The sequence below is a fragment of the Neopsephotus bourkii genome, unplaced genomic scaffold (genome assembly GCF_033783945.1).
Source record: "Neopsephotus bourkii isolate Nb327-2 ecotype Australia unplaced genomic scaffold, CSIRO-AGI_Nbou_v1 NB_1765, whole genome shotgun sequence".
In the NCBI taxonomy this organism is placed as follows: Eukaryota; Metazoa; Chordata; class Aves; order Psittaciformes; family Psittacidae; genus Neopsephotus; species Neopsephotus bourkii.
The window spans coordinates 7,977,608-8,004,118 of NW_026902239.1; the positions used below are offsets into that span (position 1 = coordinate 7,977,608).

General features: G+C 36.6%; 1 protein-coding gene across 1 annotated transcript; it reads left to right on the top strand.

The window, feature by feature from the left end:
- Window positions 1-1,310: 1,310 nt before the first annotated feature.
- LOC133225729 (vesicular inhibitory amino acid transporter-like) lies at window positions 1,311-26,511 on the top strand. The gene is made up of 2 exons (XM_061378457.1): window positions 1,311-1,547; window positions 25,060-26,511. The coding sequence occupies exons 1-2, from the start codon at window positions 1,311-1,313 to the stop codon at window positions 26,209-26,211; spliced, it is 1,389 nt and encodes a 462-aa protein (XP_061234441.1). The 3' UTR covers window positions 26,212-26,511.

Below are 26,511 nucleotides of genomic sequence, written 5' to 3' on the forward strand. Positions count from 1 at the left end.
TGATCATTAAAGACAGAATAGAGATGTTTGCATGGTTATTTAATCCTGAGCACATAAGAAAAAAAAAAAAAGACAACAAGGCCTGCATGAAGGATCTTTCATCTTGAAAATAGGCAAGACATATTTCCATTTAATTGAAAAATGAAAGCTCCTAGCGAGACTGCATTTCTTATATATCTGGCAGATGAGTCATGAGTTCAGAATTCTAGTTAAAAAATATAAACTTACTTACAAATTTGAGAATTCCTGAAATTTCAGCCAACAGAAAGGACATGCTAGTGCAAGCAAGGACTGTAATTGAACTCACATGGTCTTATTCAGACCCTTCCTAAGCAAATACTTTGTCAGCATGATAAGCAGCATCGTACCACTTATTCAGTCGTTAAAGTAGAAATTTAGCTGTTAAAACCCAGTACTCTTATAAAAAAAAACCAGAGAACAGGAATGCAGGGCAGGCATGGGAAACAACAACAGAAAATGAGCATAAATAATTCTACAACGGTGCAACCAAAATCTCTCTCTTTACGTTTCTTTCACAAAGTCCATGGCCCATGCAAGGAAAGGATACTTTTGTAAATTTTATTTTCAGGACTTTCAGTATGATTAACTATAATGTATCACAATTTACATCCATACAGTAAACACAGAATCACAGCTCTATGTCATTCCTCTGGCTGTGAATCAGATATAGTTATGAACAAGCTACTTTTTTCTTCTTGCAACTTTGAGCTTTTTTAAGAACATTTTTAAAGTTCTACTGACCTCTGTAGACACTAAAACGCAGCAAAAAATTATCACATCTGGAAAAGTGAACTTGTTTGCATGCATTTATGTAGCAGTCAGTCCATCAACTCCATTTTTTAATGAAGCATTTTTTCCTTTTGGCAGAACTACTTATTTGTATTAGAAACATGCATAATTTCCAGGAATAGATTCTTGTATTTACCCATAGATGCTTCATGAATGACTGATCTTCATGGATATCATAGGTAAAAGGAAAAAGGATTTGAATTGTAAATTGCAGCTTGCAGACTCTGAAATCTCACTGCAGGGTACTCTGGACAGTATGTTGAAGACCCTGGAGATACTTCTTTAGCTGCCATTAGAAACCACCACAAATAAATGAACAAAAGACAACAAACTACAATATCAGGGCTCATCTAACAAACGGATTAACAGTGTACAAGTGCTGAAAACAATAAAGACATGTAAGGAAAGATTTTACTTTAATATTCAGGATGGCTCACCTGAAGCAGACTTTTTCATCTCTTTTCAACTGCTTTAGGGAAACACCATCTCTCTTTTTTAGAATGGTGAGATGGGACAGCTGTCTAGACATCGATGAAGAGCATGTGAATTTTGCTAGTAGAGATGAACTGAACAGAGCTCTCAGCAAGGAGAGAGAGGAACCAGATGGACCTGTGAACTTTGAGCTTGACATTTGCCACCAGGATCCAGAATACAAGTCCCCAGCTCCCCTGCCACATGCCCAAGTCAAACTGATCACCAGCTGGGAAGCAGGATGGAATGTAACGAATGCCATTCAGGTAACCTTTTACTTCCCCACTCATTACAACCACATTTGAAAAACCTGGTCATCATTTAGCCTGCTTTATTTTTCTTAACTGTACCATCATTTTCCAATATTCTAAAAGGTTTCTTTAGATCTATCACTAACATATTTCAACCTTTCTGCACAAGATTCTGCTAATCTTGTGCAGAAAGATTCTGCTAGGCAGAATCTTGTGAAGAAAGATTAGCACTCTAAAAAAAAAAAATCAAAGTTTCAAAGGGAAAACTTTCGAAGGGAAAAGGATATGTTAGCTAAAGTATAAAAAATATTTACACCAAGTGAAAATGAAATGGTGATGATGGCATCTGTTGTGGAAGTGCAGATGTTATCTTTAGTAAGTATATTTGAATGAGGTGATAGAGATGTTTGATAGAAATGTGAGGTAAATATCTAATAAAAAGAGGATACTAAGATCCAGACTGACGTCAGACATATATTTACTGACATGTAAGTTAGGCTAGATTTAAATTGGAGCATGAAGCATGAGAAGTGTGATAATACTTGTCAATGTTAAATAGTCAGGTTGAAAAGACTGACAGCATTTGGTCCCAGCATTCTATATGGAGTTTTAGTATCTTTCTGTATCCTTAAATTTAGCATTAAACATTTCAGATTCTTTTTATCACTTCTCATGATTCATTTCCTTAAATAATTCTATGATTACCACTAGCTTTCTGTCTGACATGGTAGAAAAAAGCAGTATCCACAGACACGTCTAGTCCCAGTAACTGTTACTTAAATACTTTCATCCTGGTTTCAGCTGTAGCAGTTATTTTTTGTCCTTCCCAGTAACTGGTGCAGTGCTTTGTTTTAGCTTTAGTCTGAGAACAATGCTGATAACACACCAATGTTTTAGTTGTTGCTAAGTAATGCTTACCCTGATCAAGGACTTTTCAGTCTCTCATGTTCTGTCAGTGAGGAGGGGCACAGGCAACCAGGAGGGAGCAGAGATAGGACACCTGACCCAAACTAGCCAAAGGGCTATTCCATACCACAGCACATCACGCCCAGTATATAAACTGGGGGAGGCACCCAGAAGGGACATATCACTGCTCAGGTTGGGCTGAATATAGGTCAGCAGGTGGTGAGCAATTGTGTCGTGCATGACTTGGGTTTATTGGTTTTTTTTCCCCTTTTAGTTTCATATTCTCTTCCCTTGTTACTTCCCTTATCATTTTTATTATTAGTAGTAATATTATATTGTACTTTAGTAATTAAACTGTTCTTATCTCAACCTGTGGGATTTACATTCTTTCAATTCTCCTCCCTATCCTACCTGGAGGGGAGTGTGTGCGAGTGGCTGCATGGTGCTGAGTTTCCAGCTGGGCTTAAACCACGACAACTTTTTATCCCACTTTAATTACAGAAAAATAACTTTTCCAGTGTCACACAAGTCTGTGATTATGCTGATAAACATTTGTTTATGTATCCAGTTCATCCCTCAGCTCTGCAAAGGAGGAGAAAAAGGACACATTTCTAACCCAGCTCTATTTTCAAACATGAGCTCTACCACATGAGAGCCAGTGCAATAACAGGGCACAGTAATATATCATACTCAGAAAGTGTTCAGCTGTGAATAAAAGCGTGAAGTCCTAAAATACCCCAACTACATTCTAGTAACACATTTTATCTTCAGTCTTTCTCAGCAGCATCTAGTCAGGACAGGAGTCTGGGATGAGAGCCCACTGTTGTCTCTCTGAGCTTTGCCTTTGATTTCACCAAAGCCAAGATTTCATTCTAGAAGTCAATTTTGTCAATATTTGCAGTATGACCTTTTGGCAAGTCACGTTCTCTCTCACCTATTGTTTTTCTTTCTGAAAGAAAAAAGTAATAATGCCTCTGTAAAAACATCAAAGTGCCTAAAAATTCCTGAATGTCGTTATGTACACAATTGCTATTAATTATTAATATTATAGCTTCCAGTTAAAAGTAGACAGTAAAAACATAATCAAACGTACATTTGACTTTTTAAAACCAGGACAAATTCAAGCTAAATTATCCAAACAGATCAGTAACTATAGTCTTAGTAAAAATTGTCAGCATGATGTGTGTTGCATACTGCTATTGGATCTCATTTGGTGCAATAGTTTAGAAATGAGCATTAAAAAAGCAGTTGGCTACAGCTTAGGAATTTTTCTCCTACAGCAGTCTGAGGACAGGAGCTTCAGTTTCATTAACAGTACAACTGAAGTGTCCCAACAACACATTGTGAAACCAGGGACATATGTGAGTAAGCAAGTATGTGAATATGTACACGTATGTACACATGTATGTATTTTTCCTATTTCCAAATACCTTGTCATTTGGTTTAGGACCAAGGCTAGAGAGCAGAGAAAGGGAAGGGGAAAGGGGGGAGAGGAGGAGAGAGGAGAGAATATTGAATGGGCATCTGTCAGGAAAAAATAACAGTTTGAAGAAATTTCTATGAATAGCTTTGAGGAGAAAGTCAGAGTTGTGAACAGAATGATTAAAACAGTCCAAACGTTCTTGACTGGTGAGGAGAATCTGTGCTAAAATGGCAGTTCTTTTTGCCCTACCCAGCGGAAACAGCAGAAGTGTTTTGCATGGCAATTAGAGGTAAATATTTCGGCAGAATTCTGAAGTGTTCTAAACTGTTATTCTGGTGAATACAATTAGTCTGAAAGTGAGATTCTATCGCAATCCAGATTTCTTATAGGAACAAATTAATTTTGGTCTCTGAAATGAAATACAAGGCTTTTCTTAGAGTGTTTTAAATGCAAATATTTTCAAACAAGCAGGTAGAGATTTTTATTTTGGTTTTAACTTCAACTGAAAATACATGCCCTTTTGGTGACAATGCTGTAAGTGTAAATGATTGCTTCAGACATTTAAAGTTTCCAGGGAAGCATGCTTCATATTCCAACACTGTACAGGCAAATGAAAACCTGTATCCAGTTAATCTAGGTAAGGACAGAGATCATAAAGCTGAGTTGATTCAAAAGGGAACATGAATGGCATCATCTGGCAGAGTGATGCAAGTTTCATTTGTTTGTATATAGCAGTAAAAGGCAAAAGAAGAATTGTGCTAACTTGTAGAGTAGTGCTGGATAGATGAGCAAAACAACAGTCACAAAGGAAGAAGATAGTTAAATTCTAATGGCACAGCATTTCACAGCAGAACCAAAGGACAATAAAATCTATTTATTTGCCAGCTACATGTAGGAGGATTGTTGCAAACAGAATGGAGAATATTTGTGCAAGAAAAAGAAAGCAAAAGTGAGAGAAAAAGGCATTCAGTCTAGAGTATCAAGAAGGAGTAGAAGACAACAAAGAATGGAGAAAAACCAAGACAGACAAAGGGAAGAAGTGAAATAATGGCAATAAGTGAAATATTCTTCAACTCGGCATAACTGTAATTTGCACCACTGTGAGTCTATCTCCACATAGGTCTCAGGAGCACAAATAAGTTTAAAAGTGCAAAAACATCAACCACTTTATCAGGCAGCTCCAAAGTGCTTTTGTGTCGATGCTGGAGTCACGGACAACGCAGGAGCAATCAATGTGATCAGCAAATGCCAATTTATTACAAAGCTTTAACTCCTTATATACCATTTCTTAAAGGCACTTACAGTGATTTGGCATATTATGATTGGATACATGTCTTGAAGACCCTTAGCGACTAACACATAATTGGTTAAGCACAGGTGTGAAAACTTGACCTCAAAAGCTTGCCAACAGTCCACAGTTCTCATTAACTCAGTGAACTGCAGCTTCTTCTTATCTTGCTTGCTTAAGCTTCCTCAGGCCTCTCACGGCCTTGCTGTATCTTTCAGGATTATTCAGTTTAGGTACCAATTATCCATTCTCCTGTGAGAACACTGTCTCCACACGTTTGTTATTGTGATGCATATACAATCTTTAAAATACAGTGTAATACAAGCATATATTTCTTCCCTGGATGCTTGGTAGAACATGATGCATCAAAGCATACTGAATGTGCATCTGATACACAGTGTAGTCACATTTTGTCTCCTGTTTACAGAGATTAGGTTGTACAAAATTAGAAATACCTATGGCAGGGGCAATTTTATTGTTCCATGATCAGAATAACACAATAGGGTGCTTGTCTATTGTGAATGCTTCTAGGAATAACAATAATGCAATTACTATTACTAATAATTATTTTAAATTGTGTCAATAATAAATTGATAATTCTTACAGTAGTGATTATAAATATGCTCATTATATTTTTTTTCTGTATACTGTACATTAGTTTAGGAAAGACTCAACACTTCAATAATCACCATTTTTAAAACCAAAAGTGTATATCTGTATATACTTCACGGTGTGCTGGATACATTTCCATAATGGGTTCCAATTTGGCTCATTTTTGTTTATGCAACTCCTAAAAGATTCACTTGAGAATATCTCATAGTTAATATTTATTTTTCTATGATGTTTCCTCTGAGTGACCTGCCTTCAACTCTCTAATATAGATTGAATCTTTAGAGTTTTGAGTATCCGTAATTCCCAAAGATTTAAGTGGAAAACACAGTCATGTTGAGAAACAGAATTAGCAGATATGCCCCTGAAGATATAAAAGCAAACATATTTTTTAGGTGGCTAAACAGCCCTCCCATTAAGCTTTACTGACAAGATATTTAAGGATTTTCTAAATATATATATGTACACGCTTTTGTGCTTAGAAAGCGAAATGTTTTCTCCATCAGGTCATTAGATGTACAGCAATACAAATCTTCTCATCCTCAGCCTTGAATAATTTAGTCACATTTAACTAAACAGACACTTAGATCTTGACTGTAGTACTTGATCTTAAGTATTTATTTTTCAGACCTGAGAACAAAGGTCAATCCCTTCTGGTGCCCAAAGCAGTAAGTTCCTCGAATTATACTCTGAAGCTAAAGTCATACAGTGAACTAAATTTTAGAGACTAAAATGTCTGAGGGAAACAAACTTCTGCATTTCATGTCAAGAGGTAGTATTGAAAATTAAAGGGAGATGACCAATACTAGTGCCTAACCTCAAACCAGTAAGTAATTCAAGTTTCCAAATGGAGCTAGTCCAAATAATCACAGCACAAGTAAAACTCCAAGACTGCAGGACTACTGTGGTGCACGTAAAAGTGCCAATTAATGTGATTTTAGTGGAAATGCATCTGCAGTACAGGCCAAATTTATTTTTCATAGGTTTGCAACCACAAACCCACATAGCCACAACTGGAGACCAAAAAAAATGTCTAGAGCCTAGTGAGAGTCATCTAGACTCTCAGAGCCCTTTTTCCTATGATAGAAAGTCACCATGATGAGATGCATTTGATAGAAGATGTATTTTAGGGAAGAAAACTCTGTTGCTAATGTGTGTGGCTTGATTTTCTCTTTGGATTTTCTCTTGAAGGAAAAGAAAGATTATGGACATACATCACTACTTCATGTAACCTTTTATTTCAGCTCAGAATTCTTTAGTTTTATGCACATTTTCATATAGCACAGAAAAGACTGCATACAGGATATATATTCTCTCTATTCCCAACCCTACTTTTTATCACAGAAGCTTTATGACAAAAATGTGTTATCCTGCAACAACAAAATTATATCTACTACACAGAAATCTCTTTATTTGACACAGAAGCACTGTGCAGTGGACTGATTTTGAGTTACAAAAGTAACTACCATTCCCATAAATCTCAGAGAATGCACTATATCGGTCTACATTTCCCTTGGTCAGCTGCAGACACTAAAAATATTATGAAGCCAGAACTCCTAAACATAGAGAGGTGGCTCATCTAAAATTTGATTCTTGTTCCAGGAAGAGATATTTGGATTGTTCTCATGGGATTTAAGTTGCTGTTTTGTAGGTTTTGCATTTTATGTTGCTTGTCACATCATCCGGGCAATGAACAGATGGAGGGAGCATTGAATGGATTTACATCAGCATATTCTACTGTAACAATTATGGAAATGTTAGGAGTGGCAAATCAGTTTTCCATAGCCCCTCTGTGTCAGATTTGCCAGAAAGTAGGAGCTGTGATATAATATAACTACTTCACAAATTATTCCCTGGACATACAGACAATGCCAGTATATGGACAATTGGTTCAGAGAGCACCATTCTAGCTCCTGAAGCATCCCAGAAACAGGTACATGGGTTACACAAGTAACGGATCAAAACAGTGCAATTCTTGCAGCCTTCTAGGTGTTAAAATGACTTATTAAAAACTTTTAGAGGTTAAAGCAGTCCTTAGATTATGTTTACCCACACTATGGGCCCAACATTTCCTAACAGATGAGTTGCAAGAGAGTTACAAGAGGACCTTGAAATATTTTAATAGGAATATTTTAATTACATTCTTGAACATAAAAATAGGCTTTTGAACATAAAAAAGTTTTTGATCAATTTTCTTTTTCCCACAAATATTTTGAACATAAAAAAGGCCAACTACTATCAGCTTAATAAACACCCTACCGAGTGACAGAGGTATTATTCACAGGCACATTAACATATATTTGCAAAAAGGGTGTGTCACTTTGCATTTCTCTCATGACATATATAAAATAAATGGTATATGCAAGTAACACTTTAGAAAACTGAACACTGTGCATCCACCCCCCAGACCTCTTTTTCTCTCATCGTTAGGAAACCTTCAAATCATCCAGGAGATGGCTTGCCCTGGGGGTGTTTTGTCTAAAAAAACCTTTTGCCTTGGTAGGTAGATAACTACAAGCACACGCATGCAACACCCCAATATTTGTATTTTTCATTGCAAGAATTTTTCATAAGGAAAAGTATTAATTAATACACAAGGTCACAACCAGCTTCCTGTGCTCTATGCTGTTGTCCATAATGAGGAACAAAACAAATGCTGGTGGTCTCTCCTGAACTTCTGCCTTATGCCTTCCTCCCTGAGGTCATCACTTGCAGCATATTCAGGCTCTGAGGCCTGCTACAGACATTGCTGATTGATAGACACCACACCATTCACTACCTGCAGCAGTGTGCAATGACAGCAGAGTGTGTTTTCCTGGGCCAACTCAAGTTCACATCTTGTTTGGATCCCCCTGCTGCCCACATAAAATATTGGTACGTCTGTTCCACAGTCAGTGGAAGCACCTAAACAGAGCTTGTCTTCCATCTCCCCATATCATTCTTTACCACTTGTGAATATCTTTCGTCCATGCTGCTATGCAGGCCTATCACCTAGCATCATCTTTCAGTCAGGACCCTATAAATTCTCACACTCAGACTATATCCCCCTTCCACCAATTTTTACTGTAAAACCTCACTAATACATAGTCTAATTTTCCTACCCATGAGCTTAAAAGTCCCATCTGAGCTCTAATAATTTCCCATCTAGGTCACAATATCACACTCCTCCCTGACCTTGCCAAGCTCGCCCGGTGCACACCCACCTGCAGTTCTATAGCTCATGTGTCCACCAGCTCTTGCAAGCACCACTTCAACCTTCAGATCAAATGTAAGCTACTAATCTTTTTTTTTTAAACAATCTACAATTTAGCTTTCTTCATCTATCAACTCTGATCTCTGTTCTTCCAGCTACAACTAACATTGACAATTTATTAAATATTTAAACAAGCATTCCTATGAACATATATAAAGAAATTTATTTGCACTCCTCTCAATCTCTTAGAAATTTTGCTGAAAATTTCACAGTTACAAGCTACTTTGAAACCACCATTTACTCTCTTGACTCAGGTTTTTTTTGAGTCTGCTGTCTGCCTGTATTTGTTTCCTGTTATCTTAACTGTAGATTTTTAATTCTTTGGAGGAGAGACCATCACTTGCACAGTGCCCTACAGAATGGGATTCCAATCAAGGACTTCCAGGAGCTCCAATAATGAAAACAATTTGTTTCTATTTTGCAGAAACTCTTTACAAAATGGTCAAAATGATTGTTCAAAGGTGGCCTGTGATACACCAGTTTGACATTTCATTCAATTTCCTTTATTTTTTTTCTGTATAGAATGGGTTCCCCTTGCTATTGAGACCCATTGTAGGGGCTGATCACAAGATAAATCAACAGACAAATGTGAAAAGAGTACTTTTAGAATATTCAACCATTAAAATGGTCATTCCATCTTAAAAATCCTGATGGTCAACAAAGAGAATGACATAACCATTATATCAAAGATAAATGGATAATAGCATTGTGAAAATTATACCCTTTGAAATAGTAAATGTTGCCAAACAGGATCAATCAAGTGCCTGTCAGCCGCTTGAAAACGATGATCACTTTATTCCATGGGAAAATCTAATGTGCTCTCACTTGTTGCAGAACAAGGATCTCTGGCTCCCTCAGGTGAGAGGAATAGCTGGTGTATGTTCCCGCTGCACTAAAATAAATTAATCTACCATGGTTTTTGGTCTCATCAATCCCTGAGATCACCTTTAACAACCTGAATGAAAACAGATGGTATAATTTCTCCTTTTTTAATCCATGGCAGGTCACATGGGATTTAAAACCACTATTATTAGTCAACTCTGAACTTCTGTATCTATCTGCTCACTTTATTGTTGTGTTGGTATGTTTGACAGTTGTGTTTCAAAACAAAGCCCAAATTACCTATTATAATTATTTATCACCCTTCTCTGGCTGAGATAATTTGTACACTTGTGCCTCTGTATAGCAGAGGCTATACCAGCTGTACCATTAACCAGCTATCACTGATGGAAAATATTCTTCTTTAAAGTGTTCTTTGTGTCTCTATTCTTAAATTTATGAGGTGTGTAACCTCAGTAAATTTGCTTTAATAAACTGCATTTAGACATATAATTTCTCCCAACCCTCCCAAGACAGCAAGAACATAGTGACAGGCAGCAGAAAGTAAAATATTTTGTCAGTATTCCTTTTTATAAACTTCCTTCACTTCCATTAGCAAATTTTCAGACAGGAGCTCTTTTTTTTTTTTTTTTTTCATAAAAAGAAAGAGTGATCCTTAGGTTTCATGAAGAAATAAAGGTTGACAGGTATGAAGGAAATAAGACTCAACATCTGCAGGTGTATATGAGAATTCAGTGCTGAAAGTAAGGACATCTGAATTATTATAATGTACTGATAGAATCAGAAATAGTAATGTTTCTGTAACAGACTTTCCAATGGCAAAGCTTCTTCTATAAAACTCATAGATGGTTAATCTAGAGTTTACTTCCATGTGTATAATTCCTGACAGCATGAGATTCACTGAAATGGCACAAGCTCTGTCTGAATGAGCAAATGGAGATACCTGGGAAAATAGAAAGCCCTAAACACTGATTACGTATGGTACTGAAGATGATATATTATAACCCAGTTTTATCACAGTAAGCTGTATAAAATATTTTGCTGAAAGCTGTATAAAAGATATTGACCTCTATTTGCATGTGTTCTCCCTCTTCTCCCCACATACACCACGTTTCTTAGAAGGCAATGTTTCTCTGTAATCTTGGCCAGTGGCACTAGTTTTGCCATATGTACAATACTGAGTTCACTAAATAGCTAACAAAAAAAAAAAATCAAATTTAATATTTTCTTTTTAAAATGTAAACATAGGAGTCAGAATAAACATTCACTTCAGCTCATATACACATACTCTGCTATACATTTTGATTTCTCTCAGTCCATTTCTTGAACTGACACAAATAACAGCACCAGTAGATTATGTTTTATAGGTCCCTAGAGCAAGCAGTGTTTTGGTTGTTTTATGTTATCAGTAGCAATGGTAGCTTCAGCCTTTGCCTTTACTGTACAGGGCTTTTTACTGCTGTTTTCCCCTCTAGAAACATGTTTGATTCAGGCTAGTTTAGTTTCTCCCCTATACACATGGCTTTTTTTTTTTCCCTTTTTAAAACCCATTGTAGTTTGATTATTTCAAATTAAAACTGGGTATTTCAGAAACTATTAATAGTTCATTCTACTGAGCCTTGGAAAAATGTGAATCTGGGCATAAGAATGTGATGTAAGATAGTTTTCTTTTGTAACAAATTTATCTTCTTTATAAGAAGTGATCTTATTTTGTTGCTTATAATGACTGTTAGTTCTCTATTTTAGTGTTTGTATTTTACTTAGAAGCTGGCACTGAGGTCAGTTCTATCTCACCACATTTTAAAGCCATTCTCTTGTCAGAGAGAAATCATGCTGTCTGCATGATTTCTGCAACTTCAAATGACATCTCCTCAGCCACCTTCCCTTAAGGGATTTAAAAATCTTCTTCTAAGATTTAATTGGGATCTGGAGTTTAAAATGAATTCTCCACTCCTGCTCTTGTTGCTTCTGCTTGCCTGCTGAGTTTTTTCACTTTTGCTGGGAAGCCAGCTGCTCTCAGAGCTCTTCCTTTTGTACTTTTGTTTGTTGTCATCTCAAGTTAAAAATAATATACCTGAAGAAAAATGTAGGCTTCCCTCTGCTGCTTGGTGGGATTTGAGAAACTCTTTAGTGTCTCCTAAATTGTGAGCAGCTGCCATTCCACCCCTGAAAGTTTCCTTTTCCAATCAGAAAGGATAATCAGCTGCATAATGCATACTTTCCTTCTAGCTTTCTACTTATGCATACAGTTAGACATTTCTGAAATCCTGTTATTCTTCCTCAAAGCCTCTTGCTCGTCGTATTCTCCTATCCCTTGTTTCTACCTCATATGTTTCATAGCCTGATATTCTAGTATTCCCCAGTTTACCTGGTGACACCTTTTCACCCTGTTCCTGGCTCCCATGGTGCAATCACATTACTGAGTTACCCAGCTTGCTGCTCTTCGTTTTTCCAGGGCACCTCACACTCTCACAGCCTTCATAAAGGAATTCATCTGACTCTACAGATGACACAGAGTGATAGACATGTCTGATGGAGATTCAGAAATCCTAAAATAAATGCCCTATACTGCTGGAATGAATAGTCCTCCACTGATCCTCTTTCTACTCATCGTTTCCCAGTAACTACTTTTCCAGATGTAGCAGATTAGCTTTATTTTTTTGCTGTATTTAGATAGGTGAAGTTAAGAATCCCATTCCTAATAAGGATGCACCAAAGCAAGGTAGATTGGTCATGTATGTCTTTTCTGTTACTCTGTGTATTCATTCATTAAATGTTTGGTTTAAATAAAAGAAGTTTGGTGAGATTAATCCAATTCATAGATGTTAAGAAGTGATCATTTCCCTGGGTACAAGAGAGCAAAACAAGCAGTCACTTTGGTAACTTTAGTAGTAGTCATTGAGTTTTCACCTAAAAACCATTTATTTCACCTCATGAATAAATCAGGATTTGGCCTAAAAATCTGAATGTGAGAAATGAAAATTATTCAGAAGAAAGGAACAGAAAATAGATGCAGCCTTAAAATACATCTCTCAAACACGAAATCACTACAGCTCGCAACACTGAAGTATGACCAAAGGAGAAATCCAATAGAGCTGAGTTTTCCCTGCACTGTTAGAATGGATAGGTTAAGGAAAAAAAAAAAAAAAAAACCACGATTTGAAAAATGCACAAACTTTTACAGCAATCACTAAACTGGCTTTGTTTTAATAATGAAATAAGTGGGTTTCTCTCTATTCATGAATAGATTTTTTTTATTTGAAAGGTGAGAATAATCAAGGTCCCCAGTTTGTTAGTCCAAAGAGTTTGTTTGTTTCCAGACAGCATCCTTCCTGTCTGGAAGTCTTTCCAGTGTGGCTGCAGACCAAGAAAATACATTTTAAAAAGGGAGGAAAAGAAAAAGAAAATTAAAAAAAAAAACCAAACAAGCCAAACCAAAACACCAAACAAAATGAAACCAAAACCCACAGAAAAGGAATATGACTTACTTCATAACTCCAGTACTTCTGTTCCTGCACCAGTAGAGGTCAAGAATCTCTGTGTCACAGTGTGTACAAACAGAATGAGAAATACCTCCTCAAGTAATAATACTTCAAGTATTTTACATCTGGAGACCTCAAAAAGGCATCTTCAGCATGCATTTTATATGCCATATGCCTGGTTTCACAATGCATAACTATATACTACATTCACAATTTATTTTTTGTTAAAGAAGAGCTTAAATAGCTTTGCTTTTATGCTCACTACTCAGGGAATGCCAGAAAACACAGTCACATTTCTTTTCTGATCTTCAGTTTTTCTCTTTATTATACATATTTGGGAATGTTTGTCTAATCTACTTAAAATTATGATAATTATTCTACTTTGTTGAATTTTAAGAATGATGTGATCTTTAACGTCATTATAGGAGACACCTCAATTATGGGAATTCATTTGCTACCTCAACTTCATCTTTATCTGTGCATGTTGAAATATCAGCCATAAAAATCAGTTTCTGCATCTTTTATCCTAAGGGCAGAAGCCTCCAGGGGTGCCACTGAAGTTTGACTCAGATTAGGAGAGGAAAGACAGTAGAGTTTTGCTGTCTATACCCAGCCTAATTGTAAGACAGCATCTTTTCTCATGTATTTCAGAATATACTGTGGTACTCAGTATCAGTTTACTGATTCCTAGAGACCAAAAAAGAAAAATAGTATACCACTATTTATGTCTTTCATCCAGGCTATTAACTGTATTCTCTCCAGGCAGTTCTCTAAGACAAATTTCCCCTTTATATAATGTGCTCTGGGAGCCATTATTGCTTGAGGAAAAGTCCACCTAAAATCAGTGTCTGGGTTTGTGCTGAAGACAGAACAGGATAATATTAGCCATGGGAGGATTCAGTCACCTTTTATTCAGCATGTAGTCATGACAAATCCTGTGCCAGTTTTCACAAAATATAACACAGCTTCCAGAAGATGTAACCTGTCTTCTTTTTCAACTCTCAGAGGTGCATAAGATTTATTCCAGGGCAAAGTTCTTTGTAATATGGGTTTGGGTTTTTTATCCATTTCTTTTTCAGCCTTACTTGTCAAAAGTAACAAGAACTGTGGCTTGTCCCATATAGGCAGCATTCAAGAACAACTCCTAACAAGCTAAATGCTTTCTTCCAGCCAGAAGGTTTGAACTTTCTATGCACTTCAACTCTTCCTTTTGTTATGTCAGTTCACACTCAAATGAAGTTCTTTGGCTCCTCGCTGCTTTGCTTCTAGTCTCTCAAAGTTTCCTTTCTCCCTCCCCTCAAGGTATTTGACCACTTTTTCATGGAAACTCATTTGCATGTGGCTGTACTGGATGTTTTGAGCACTTGCCTGCCTTCAGGTGAAAACCTGAGAATGTGTGATGAGCTATAATGTGAGAAATAAATAAGCAGCCAGTGATTCCATGTTGCTTACCATTATAGCTTTCAAAATGTTTTGTTTGTTCAGACTGCCTTACTTTTTTTATCTATTTTTCCTCTCAACTACATAACACATAATAAAAACCCTCATTCGTTCACCAAAGCCTGCTTTCTCCTCTGGGACCAAGCAAAATATGTTTTCTTAAAAGGTAATTTGCTTGGGAGATTTACTTTGTGTGATTTAATGCATTATTGCAGACAGCTCTGGATTTATGCAAACTAACATTTTCCATCAAACCATGCAGAATTAAGTATCAAGCATATTATTTTGGTTTTAGAACAAATATTTAAACCAATAGAAAAGCCAACAGGATCAGCTGTCACACTCCATAGAGCAATTCCTTTTTTGTTGAGATAATTTCTTTTCTCTCTTCCCTTTCCTGATCTGTAGGAGATTTTTAAGACTAATCTGATCACTAAAAGGAGAATAAAATGAGTGGCTTCTGTCAGTCAAATGGACACATTCATTTTGCAGAGCAGCCCATGCAACTTCTTTACTTGCTTATCTTATCACAACATCTCCTGAGCAGTCTATTTGCCATGTATTCTGCTTATGAGACTAGAAGGATTGACATAAAAACACTTTTCTTTTGGTATATAAGGTGATTGCAGGCATTAATCACAGAATAAATTCCTTAGCCACTTTCCTCCCTGCAGCTAAACCAGGTTGGCATTGGCAGAGAGAAAGAATAAGAAAAATCATGAAAAACAAGATTGCTGGGGTCTAATCCAGCCATCCCTGACGTTAAAGGAAGAATTTTCACTGACATTGAAAGAGACATTCAAAGAGATCGATCTGCTGCTGAGGTCCTACAGGCCATGGACAATATTTGAAGTTTTCCACAGAACAGCTTGTAGTATTTTTGAATTCAAACTCAGCTGAGTTGTGAAAAAAAAAACATGAAGCAAGTGGGAAAGCAGATGAATTCTCTTCCTGGTTCCTGTAGAGCAGTGCCAGGAGTTTGGGTAGCCATCTAGGGAACCAGAAATTCTCACTGCTCAGAAGAAATAGGATATAACTGATATTGCAAGTACATGGTGGGATGATATACATGACCGGAAATTAATAATAATTAGTTGAAGCAGGTTTACAGAAAAAGAGTAAGTAAAGGAAGTGAAGGTGGCACTCTATGTTAGACAGATGTTTATCTGAGTTTGAGCTATTGTCAACAAAAAAAATTGCATTTCTCTTGTTGGCTTTGGTTTTAAAGATCTATACTGGACTTTGTGTGCAGTCTGTAGTAAAACATCATTAGAGTTTCTAAAAATTATAGATGATAATTATCTAACACAAAAGGTATTGAACCTAGCATAAAGTAGTCCTATTCTGAGCCTCATTGCATTGAATGAAGATGAACAGACCAGTGGATCTAATTACATTCATTATAAGAAAACAGAGAACAATAATATATATACTTCGTACTTCAAAAAGAGAGAGTTTTACAAACCAGGAAAAAATTATGAAAGATAATTGTTTAGGAAGAATAAATATAGACAGCCAATTGTGAAAGCAATTTGAAAGTTGTTTAACAAGAATTTATGAGATGTCCAGAAGCCACATCTCATAATTAAGAAATAGTATGCTTGTGTGATACAAGCCCTCCTACTTCAGGTGTAAAGTGAGTATATCAATTAAAATAAATTTACAAAAATAGGGAAAGGGAGAAAAAGAGGGTGAGAGTAAAAATTGTAAATTATAAATTATGAAGCATAGCAAAGAGCTAAAGGAAGCAAAAGACACTAGGGAAAAAGACACATCTCACAGGGACTAAGACAGTAAGAAAACAATTTTTAGGCATTAGGGAAAAAAAAAACCAAACTAGGTAGGTTTAGTGTAAAATTTTGAAACAGAAATACTAATAGTTGTATAAATTAAATATGAATGGAATAGTGTGCCTCTATATGTGACTGTCTATACTTGTCTAAAAGCACTAGGAGAAACAGTAGAATAAAGTTAAAAGCGAACATATGCATTACCTGCTACAGAACACCATGTATGTGATTTCCTTCAAATGGGAAGGTATTAAAACTGACCTGTATATAAGTAAGTGTTACGGGAATGAAGTAGAGGACAGTATCTGTAATACATGCTGATAAGGAAAACAACAGTGTTGTGAAACTCAGGTATTTTGCCTAATATTTATGAGGGATGAGAAAAAATATGAGAAAAAGATCCAAACCTGAATCCATTCCAGAATATTATAGAAGGCAAATACAAAATCCGTTGGTCATCACTAGTCAAGATGAACAATACAGACATGGTGAGCCCTTGACTGCCAACATGTCTTGTCCTCCTTGGTGCATATAAGTGGTTCTCACCAAGCCACTAGGACATACACCACAGTGCTGTTGAGTATGTGGATGTGAGAGTGGGAAAAAATCAGATTTTCTACTGTAAGATCACCTTCCACTTCTCTAAGTTCTCTCACTGAATTTTGATACACTTATTTCCTACATTATCAGTAGAAGGATTTAAAATTGTTCTTAGCTCTGAAAAAAAGATGCAACTTCATAAGTATTCTCTGTAGAAATTCGTACAGGATTGCAATACGTCATTTTTTAATTTTTCAGGATGGGAATCATGCTATTCTGCATGAGACATTTAAAAGTTAACTACAATACATTGTGTACATATTCTCTTGCCCAGAAAAAGAAACGGGCATATCTGACAGGAAATTTGTCTCAGCTGTGCTAACAACCTATCTTAATATAGGTGGGAGATGTAAATTGAGGTGCCTATTTTTTCCAAGCTTGGACTTGGAGATTTAACTACTGGATAACTACAGTTACTATTTAAAATTGATGTTAAAATTTATCTCATTAATATTTTGAGAGCAGAATGCCCAGAAAGTTTGCACTTGGGAGGTGTAACAAAAGTTACACCTGACCGGATAATACTCTTATTCAACCATTATTACACGTGGAATATTCAGAAGACTATGGATATCATTACAATATTTTAAAAGCCAGTTCGATCCTAACTAGTGGAACCTGGCAACAATCCTAAAAAAAGAATGTGATTGTTAATATAGACTTCAATTGATACAGAATAAAAAGGTAGGACTATAATTAATGCAAATCATTATGGGTTTGGAGAAAGAGTCCTTATAATCCTTAGTAAACACACTTGACATAATTCTTTGATGAGATTGTAATATAGGCAGTGAAAGATAATATATTTAAGCTTTTTAAAGGAATTTTGACACATTAATACACAACATTCTGATTTTAAAATAGTGTAACAATAGAATACATCTTAAATGATTATCAACTGCCTAAGTTACAGATCCCCAAAAAGTAACTGTCAACATGTTTCTATTGTCAAAGGAATTAGTTTCTGCTAAGGTTAGCAGGTTATCTAGTAGAATAATTGGCATCTGCTCCAGTGTTATTCAATGTAGTCAATAGTAATCTGGAAGAATATAGATACAAAATCAGCATTGATCACAGGGATGTCTGAGAAGGGAAAAACACCATGGAGGTCAGTAAGCAAGTAGTTATGTTATTGTTACATAAGATTAAGGGATTTGATGTATTTTTAATCTAGTGATGGTAAAATTGTATCTTCACATAAATACTACACCAACACAGACCTGCATCAGTTCAAGAAAACTATTTATTTTAAATTATAAGAAATGCTAAACAACAAAATTATTTTGTAGAAGTGTACAAGCAGGGTTCTTGAATTTATCTCCCTACTCTTCCAAGAAGATTCATGAAGGAGGAATTCTGGTATAGTTTATATGCTTAACCCATGTTCATGCAGGGAATCCAATATATAGTTGGGAAAACAGTTAGGCTTAAATGAACTGTTCCAGTAGAGTAACTACAGATGGTGAGAAAAGCAATCAGACCTTATTCGGCAGTCTTGCATATTAGCATGTGTTCTGCATATAGGAGAGCTGTACTAACTGTATAATTTTCAGTTAAATTCTTCTTAATTTCTTATTTTCCCATCTGAGAAAGTCTTAAGGTGAAATGTTTTTCTTTTTTTTTTTTTTAGTATTGCTTTTTACTTAATTTTATTTTATTGTCTTTTGGAATGTCTCAACTCTGACTATGATTTGATCTTTATTTTTTAATTACCTTTCAATCTGCTTTGTTTTCCAAAGTCTCATATTACAGGTTAAAACAGCCTATAAATGAAGCTTTTTACCTGGTACTAAGAAGTCTTAAAACTGAACATTAAGGAATTTTTATATAATCTCAGAGTGTTTGGAAGTGCTAATTTATGCATTTTTCTAAACACATTTTATTCCCTGGGGAGGTGCTTGTCCTCAGGTAAAGTAGTGGCAAAGACATTATGGCAGAAGGCCCACTTCTTGCATTCTACACTAATCCAGATATCTAGTGTTTTTAAACAGGCAGCCAGCCTTGCTAGTGTGGGAAACACTCCCCTGTAGTTCAAATATTACAGTCAAACCATTAACAAATGCCAAAATGTTTTAATGTGCAGATGTAATTTTGAAATCCTGATCTGTTTGCTTTGTATTATAGGTGGATTGGTAATTTCTGGTGGTAGCTGCTGTACTTGGCGGTTTCTGCTGGGGGTATTTTGACAAGGATAATAAATAGCTTCTAACTGAGACTGACCTTTCCTTACATGCCCTTTCTGCAGTTGTCCTTGACATTTCTTAAAAAACCTAGTCACCACTTCAGCCCTCATCCCTTTCTTCTTCCTAGGCCGAGCTGCCTATGTTGAAGATTACTCTGGATGTTTGACAAGCACCTCCACACAAGCACATGTATCCACTCATTGACAAAGAACAGTCTGCTTCCATCCTTAGTCTAGAGGTAAAATACTCATGTCTTGCAAATGTCTTTGAAGACAAAGGAAGATACAGCCTGCTGGGAAAGCCTGGGGGTCCCTCCATATATGTGGATGGATGGAGTGATGGCAAATAATATACTTCTCAAGCTGAACTGTGATAAAGGAGTGTTTAAAAAAATCCCCTGTAGCCAACTGTGTGATTGCTATTTTCCCATGCTGGTCTTTTTGTAAACAGATGCCGTGGTTTAAGCCCAGCCAGCAACTCAGAACCGTGCAGCCGCTCACTCACTCCCTGTCTACTTCCTCCCCTGCTCCTGAAGGGATAGGGAGGAGAATCAAAAGAATGTAACTCCCACGGGTTGAGATAAGAACAGTCCAGTAACTAAGATATAACACAAATCACTGCTGCTACCACCAATAATAATAATGATAAGGGAAATAACAAGGGAAGAGAATACAGCCGCTCACCACCCCCCAGCCAATATCCATCCACACTCGAGCAGCAATCTAGTCCTTCCAGGTAACTGCCCCAGTTTATAACTGGGCATGATGTGCTGTGGTATGGAAAGCCTCTTTGGTTAGTTTGGATTAGGTGTCCTGTCTCTGCTTCCTCCCAGTCCCCAGCAAAGCATGAGACTGAGAAAGTCCTTGTTCGGAGTAAGCATTACTTAGCAACAACTAAAAGCATCGATGTTATCAGGGTTGTTCCAGGATGAAAGTCAAAAACACAGCACTGCACGAGCTACTAAGGAGAAAAATGACTGCTACTGCTGAACCCAGGACAATAGATCATCTGTAAACAGTGTATTTAGAGCTGAAATATTTGACTTTGCATTAGAATGGTTGAAATAAAACCAGTCAGACAGGATCAGTTCTCATACAGAACACTAAGGCTATGAGACAATTTAAGAAACAATTCCTTTTGCTGCTTATTTTTAATTGATGCCTCACAGCTAAGGCTGTCTGTGCCACAATTTGGACATGAGACTACATGATCAGAAGACTCAATAAGAGCAAGTGCTGCAGACAGGCTGGACCAAATATGCATTCACAAATGATGGGGGAATTACTGGTGTCGTTCTTCCACTAGGAAAGAATTGGTGAATTTTTTACTTGCTCCATCTACATTCTCTATACAGTCGCTCCTCATGAGAGGGGCACAAATGCTACTTTCAGCAGCATCCATGAAAGGATTTCTTTATGGAGGACGTATTTTCCAGAGATAAATCAATTTAAGCAATGTTCTAAGGTTGCTGAGCAGCTTTAAACCATAGAACACAGCTTGATGCCTGTATTGTGTCATATTAACATCAAAATAAGTGCTTATTAAAGGTAGTTTTTTCTTTGAAACTAAAATACTTACATTTGGTGATGTTCAGGAAATGGTCCAAACATAAAGTATTGCTTTTGGAAAGATAAGAAAAGAAGATCAAATCCCAAATGTGTTTTGAAATCTGACAAAGGGTCTTTTGTTCTTTGAGTTCTGATGGCCACCACTAACTTTGAGCTATTTTGTAGAAATCTAACATGCTAATACGTGCTAATACTTTTTTTTTTTTTTTTACCTTTTTTTTTTTAATATGGAAAAAAAAAAAACATTTCTGGCAAGGCAGGAAAAGCACTGTAATTTTGTCACTACATACATGGCGTATTCAGAGTTCTACAATTTCTCTCTACTAACCATGCTCTGTATCCGAAAAAGCTTCAAAAACCAGTTACGTCCACTGTTCAGTTTCTATTTTTAACTGAAAGCTAAAGATTACAAACTCTGGGAAAATTATGTCAAATATATTAGCTGAAAAGAAACCTTACAATTTTTGTAGAATGGTTCAATTTAAAAATTCTAAACTAAACTTTGAAATTGGCAGTCACTCATCCATAATTTTAAGAAAGAAAATATACAGTGCAAAAATGGGTTTCTTTAATAAGGTCTGAATTTAGGAGACAAGAAAAAAAAACCTCAAACCAGCCCCCAAAACCCCACCTCTATCATCCCATAGTCTGTGTTAGGTACCAAATAAAATTATATGATATAAACAACAGTAAGGACATGTTAGAATTGTGTTATGGTCTGATTAAACTGAAAATTAAGCACGAAAAAGCAGACACCTGTGGGGAGGACTGTAAATGGCTGTCTGTGATATTGTCTCTATGAGACTTATGCTTTAATTTAGGTTGAGGGTAGTCTTATAAACATTAATAGACTAAATTCAGCAGGGGAGTAAGCCACTGTATGGATAAGGCCTATGCTGACACTTAGCTACGGTTTAATTATAGAGTGACCCTTTGGGTCAAGAGATACTGTTTGAACTCCTAAATGCAGGTTAAGGGGAAAAATAATAATGCTATGAGTACGGAGCAAATAACAGAAGCTTGCTACAACCTGCAAGAAATTGAGAAAATAACACTGTTCTTATGTTAATATGGAAGATTACTCTGTGGCTTTTATCTTCCTGATTCTTTCATAGACTTGTTTTATTTGTGATGCTTTTAAACTCAGTCTGTTATGTAAATGTTTTCCAAAAAATGTTTTCATAGGAAATAAATCATGTTCTGTTCTTTAGGTCAGTCAGTTAAAATCATGATTAAAAATGGCATGATATCAAAAGCTACTGCCACATGTATGCTACCTGCAGTCTGGATACAGCCACATATCTTGTCTTTTTAACAAAGTAGATTGTTAGATGGCAGAAAGGTTGAATTTTGAACACTTCTATGAAGTTCATGTCAAAAGAAATGCTAATTACTCTGCAAGCTAATTGGGTCATGAGACCTGCATTGGAGTGGACCTGAGCAATTGGAGTGGGGAGATTTGGGTGATTCAAGCTGTGTAGTTAAATATCCCAGCTCCTAAATGAAATGGCACCTGTGACTGTGACCTGCTGGAAAAGTATTTCTGTAAATGAAGTCCTTGAAAACAACCAAAAAAAGATATCTAATCAGTATCTTCATTATTATATCAGTAATAATAACCCAGGTACTTTTCTTCAGTACATAAAGGCATAGACTTTTTGATCAAAATATACTAGAGCATGGATGTAGTATGATTCTTCCAGCTCTAATTCAGCTGAAAGCTAAAGGTATCTGTATCTACAGTGAAGCCTGGATGAAACAGGCAATGCTGCTCGTTCATGTAATGGGCACTCCATTTTTCTCACTGACTTCAAGAAAAAAATACTGTTTTAATTTAAGGATTTCTAATCTTTCTTTTCTGACTGATGCTCATCCCACAATCTGCCTGGAAAGCACTGCTATTCTGTGGCTGGAAGAATAGGGTAATACTTTCTACATATCAATGATTATCTAGTGTTTGAAAAATTGCTTCTTTTCAGAGCCCTCCTTATGGGTCAGGCCTGGGATTCCTTGTATCATTTAGAAGTGGGGTGCTAGCTATAAGCCCTACAAAGCTAAGACAAACACCTTCTTCTTGATGAGCCCCACCATAGCTGGGCTGCTAGACTGCCCTCACAGAAACTGTCTGTCTGATATAAAACCTGGGTTAGATGACAGAAAACACCAAAGACAGAGGCGTGCCTAAAACACTTGTTTGCTGCATGGCCTCATATCCACAATTGTGGATGGAAAATTCTTCAGTGAAGATTTAGACCATTAAACTCACCTTTTCTGCTTGGGCTCCTGAAAACAGTCAGTGGCACTACCCACTCAGGAAGTTGGAGAAGAGTATGTTGCCCCTTCTGTGAGGGAGCCTGTTTCTGTCAGGGAGTCTTGGGTTTTGCAGAGGAGATGGGGTTGCTCAGGTCTGGCCAGAAAAAAAGAGAGTTTGGATGGTTTTGATCCAAATCAAGTCATCTGTCAGGCTGGAATAGCGAACATGAGCACAAATGCTCATATTTCATCATGTAATTGGTGCTGTAAGAAATATTGAGGTTAAAATTTCTGTAGAACTGGTTAACTCTATTTTGTTTCCACCCTACCTTTCTTCAGTCACCAAAACCAAAACATAACCTGACCAGTCTTATTAATTTGTATTGCTTAATTTCAGTTCTGTAACACAAAAAGAGAAATGTTACAGAAGCATCTTTCTTAAATTCTATCTTTTTATGAATAGCTATTGTTCAAGAGTTTTGTTGCTCTTGTGCTGATGGAAATGAAACCACATAAAAGTGTCATTTGTCCTTAAATATAGAGAAGAAAGAGGGAAAAAAATACGCAAAGAAATACACAGTGTTCTGTGAAACTAAAATGCCTTTTTTTTTTTTACTGGGTATAATAAGTATAATCCTGTTTCAGAAACTGTTTAGTGAAAATTATGTCTAGATGTTTTATATGTATTTTTAAACACCTAAATAAGTTTTTACAGTCCAGAATCTCAGCTGTGAGAAGAATCACCTTAGCAATGTACTTAAGAAGAGCAAAGGCTGCATGCGGCATACAGAAACTGCAGAAGAAACACAAACTGTGACATCATTCTAATGGCAATTTTTTTCCAGAGGTCTGTTAAAAATTTTTAGACAGAAGACAACTGTCATTACTGGATTTATCAACAGTGCTGTTGTAGTTTGACTCCAGCCAGCAACTAAGTACCATGCAGCCGCTCACTCCTCCCCCCTCAGTGGGATGGGGAGGAGATCGGAAAAAGATAAAACCCATGGGTCAGGATAAGAATAGTTTAATCATAGTAACAACAACAATAACAACAATAATATAGGAAAAAGAGAGAATCAGGAACAAAATTCAGGGAACACAAGTGATGCACTATACACTTGCTCACCACCTACTGATGGATACCCATCTCATTCCCAAGCACCAATTGGAGGCTTCTGGCCCACTGCCCCCAGTTTATATACTGGGCATCATGTGCGGTGGTATGGAATATCCCTGTGGCTAGTTTGGGTCAGGTGACCTGTCTCTGCTTCCTCCCAACTTTCCATGCTCCTTCTCACTGACAGAGCACGAGACTGAGAACTCCTTGATCAGAGTAAGCACCTCTTAGCAACAGCTAAAACATGGGTGTGTTATCAGCATTGTTCTCAGACTAAAGCCAAAACACAGCTCCGCACCAGCTACTAGGAAGAAAACTATCTCTATCCCTGTTGAAAATAGGACAAATACTATTTTTTATTTGAATGAAACTTGTACAAATGCTGCTACAGTTGCTTAATTTTATGGATATTGAACCTGTTTCATTAATATGCATGTTGACTGAATAACTGCCTATGAACCTTCTAAATTGTGCTTCTAATCGCACCAGTGTTAAATATTAACTAGGAACCTAACTATATCATTCAGTCACATTCTCTTTTTCCTAGCTTATCATTATAAGTGGGTTTATAGGAACAGTCCTTTTTCATGATAATTTCATTTATCATTAATAAACACATTCCTTATGATTGTTACTTACTTAGCTGTATGTAGCAGTACTTCCACCATGCAGTTAGGTAAAAGCAATTTTCAGTGGAGGTCAGGTTTGGGAGTGTGCCTTCTAGTAAACATTCTGCTTCAGAGATTTTGTGCTATCTTTTCTTTCTCTTCTTCAGGGAATATTTGTCCTAGGATTGCCATATGCTCTTCTCCACAGTGGATACAGTGGCCTGTTTCTTATTATCTTGGCTGCAGCACTATGCTGTTACACAGGCAAGATTCTGATCTCTTGCCTGTATGAAGAAAATGAAGATGGGCAACTGATAAGAGTGAGAGACACAAATGAAGGTATTGCAAATGCCTGCTGCAAAAGGCTACCTCCCAAACTAGGTGGCATAGTTGTCAATGTAACCCAGGTGATGGAACTGATCATGACATGTATTTTGTATCTGGTTGTCAGCGCGAACTTGCTGTCATATAGTTTTCCATATGTACCAGTAACTGAGAAAACTTGGTCTGTAATTGCATTTGTTACACTGTTGCCTTGTGTATTTATCAAAACGCTCAAAATTGTTTCCAAACTCAGCCAGCTTTGCTCCCTGGTCCATTTCATTATAATACTTGTAGTAATGACTTACTGTCTCACACAAATACATCAGTGGTCCTGGGCAAAATTCAGACTCTCTGTTGAGTTTGAGGACTTCCTGGTCTCTGTAGGGCTGATCATTTTCAGTTACACTTCACAAATATTTCTTCCCACACTTGAAGGTAACATGAAAAACCCAGGGGAATTTAGTTGTATGCTGAATTGGACTCACCTTTTTGCTTGTGTCTTGAAAACAACCTTTGCACTGACAGCATTCTTGACCTGGGGTGAAGAGACAAAGGAAATTATTACTGACAACCTGCCATCATTTCTTGAAACCCTAGTGAATTTGTGTCTCTTAGCCAAGGCTCTTCTTTCTTACCCTTTGCCCTTTTTTGCAGCCACAGAAATTGTGTATGCTTGTATTTCTAGAGAAAACCATTCCAAATACAGATCTCCGCTATTTTCTCTGGGTGTAAGAGGCTCGTTTCTCCTGTTAACTCTGCTGATGGCCATGTTCGTACCACATTTTGCCGTGTTGATGGGTTTAACAGGCAGTGTAACAGGTGCTGCTATGACTTTTCTTCTTCCTTCCCTCTTCCATTTAAAACTTAAATGGGAAAAACTATCCTTCTTAGAGAAATGTGCAGATATCTCTGTTTTTACTTTGGGTTTCCTTTGTAGCCTTGCAGGCATAGTTTGCTCAATAAAAAGGTTGCTCGAAGTGTTTGGAGGAGTGTAAAAAGATTTCCAGAAATCCAAATAAGGCCCAAATCTTGTAAATGCTTTTACTCTTTTAGTCAGTATATAAGGTATTTTGTCACTAGGCAAAAATAAGTATATGTTTAAATGTTTGCCACATCAATGTTTTAACTGTATAAGTATGTGGCTCAAAGAAATTTGGAAAATAACCTTCATAGCCAAAAAGTACAAAATTGTCCCTATCTAAAATACTGAGAGGAAAAAAGGTTTTGAAGTGGTTTATCATGAAAACAATTTTAAACTAATCCTATATGGTTTTGTTCATACATGACATGCCATC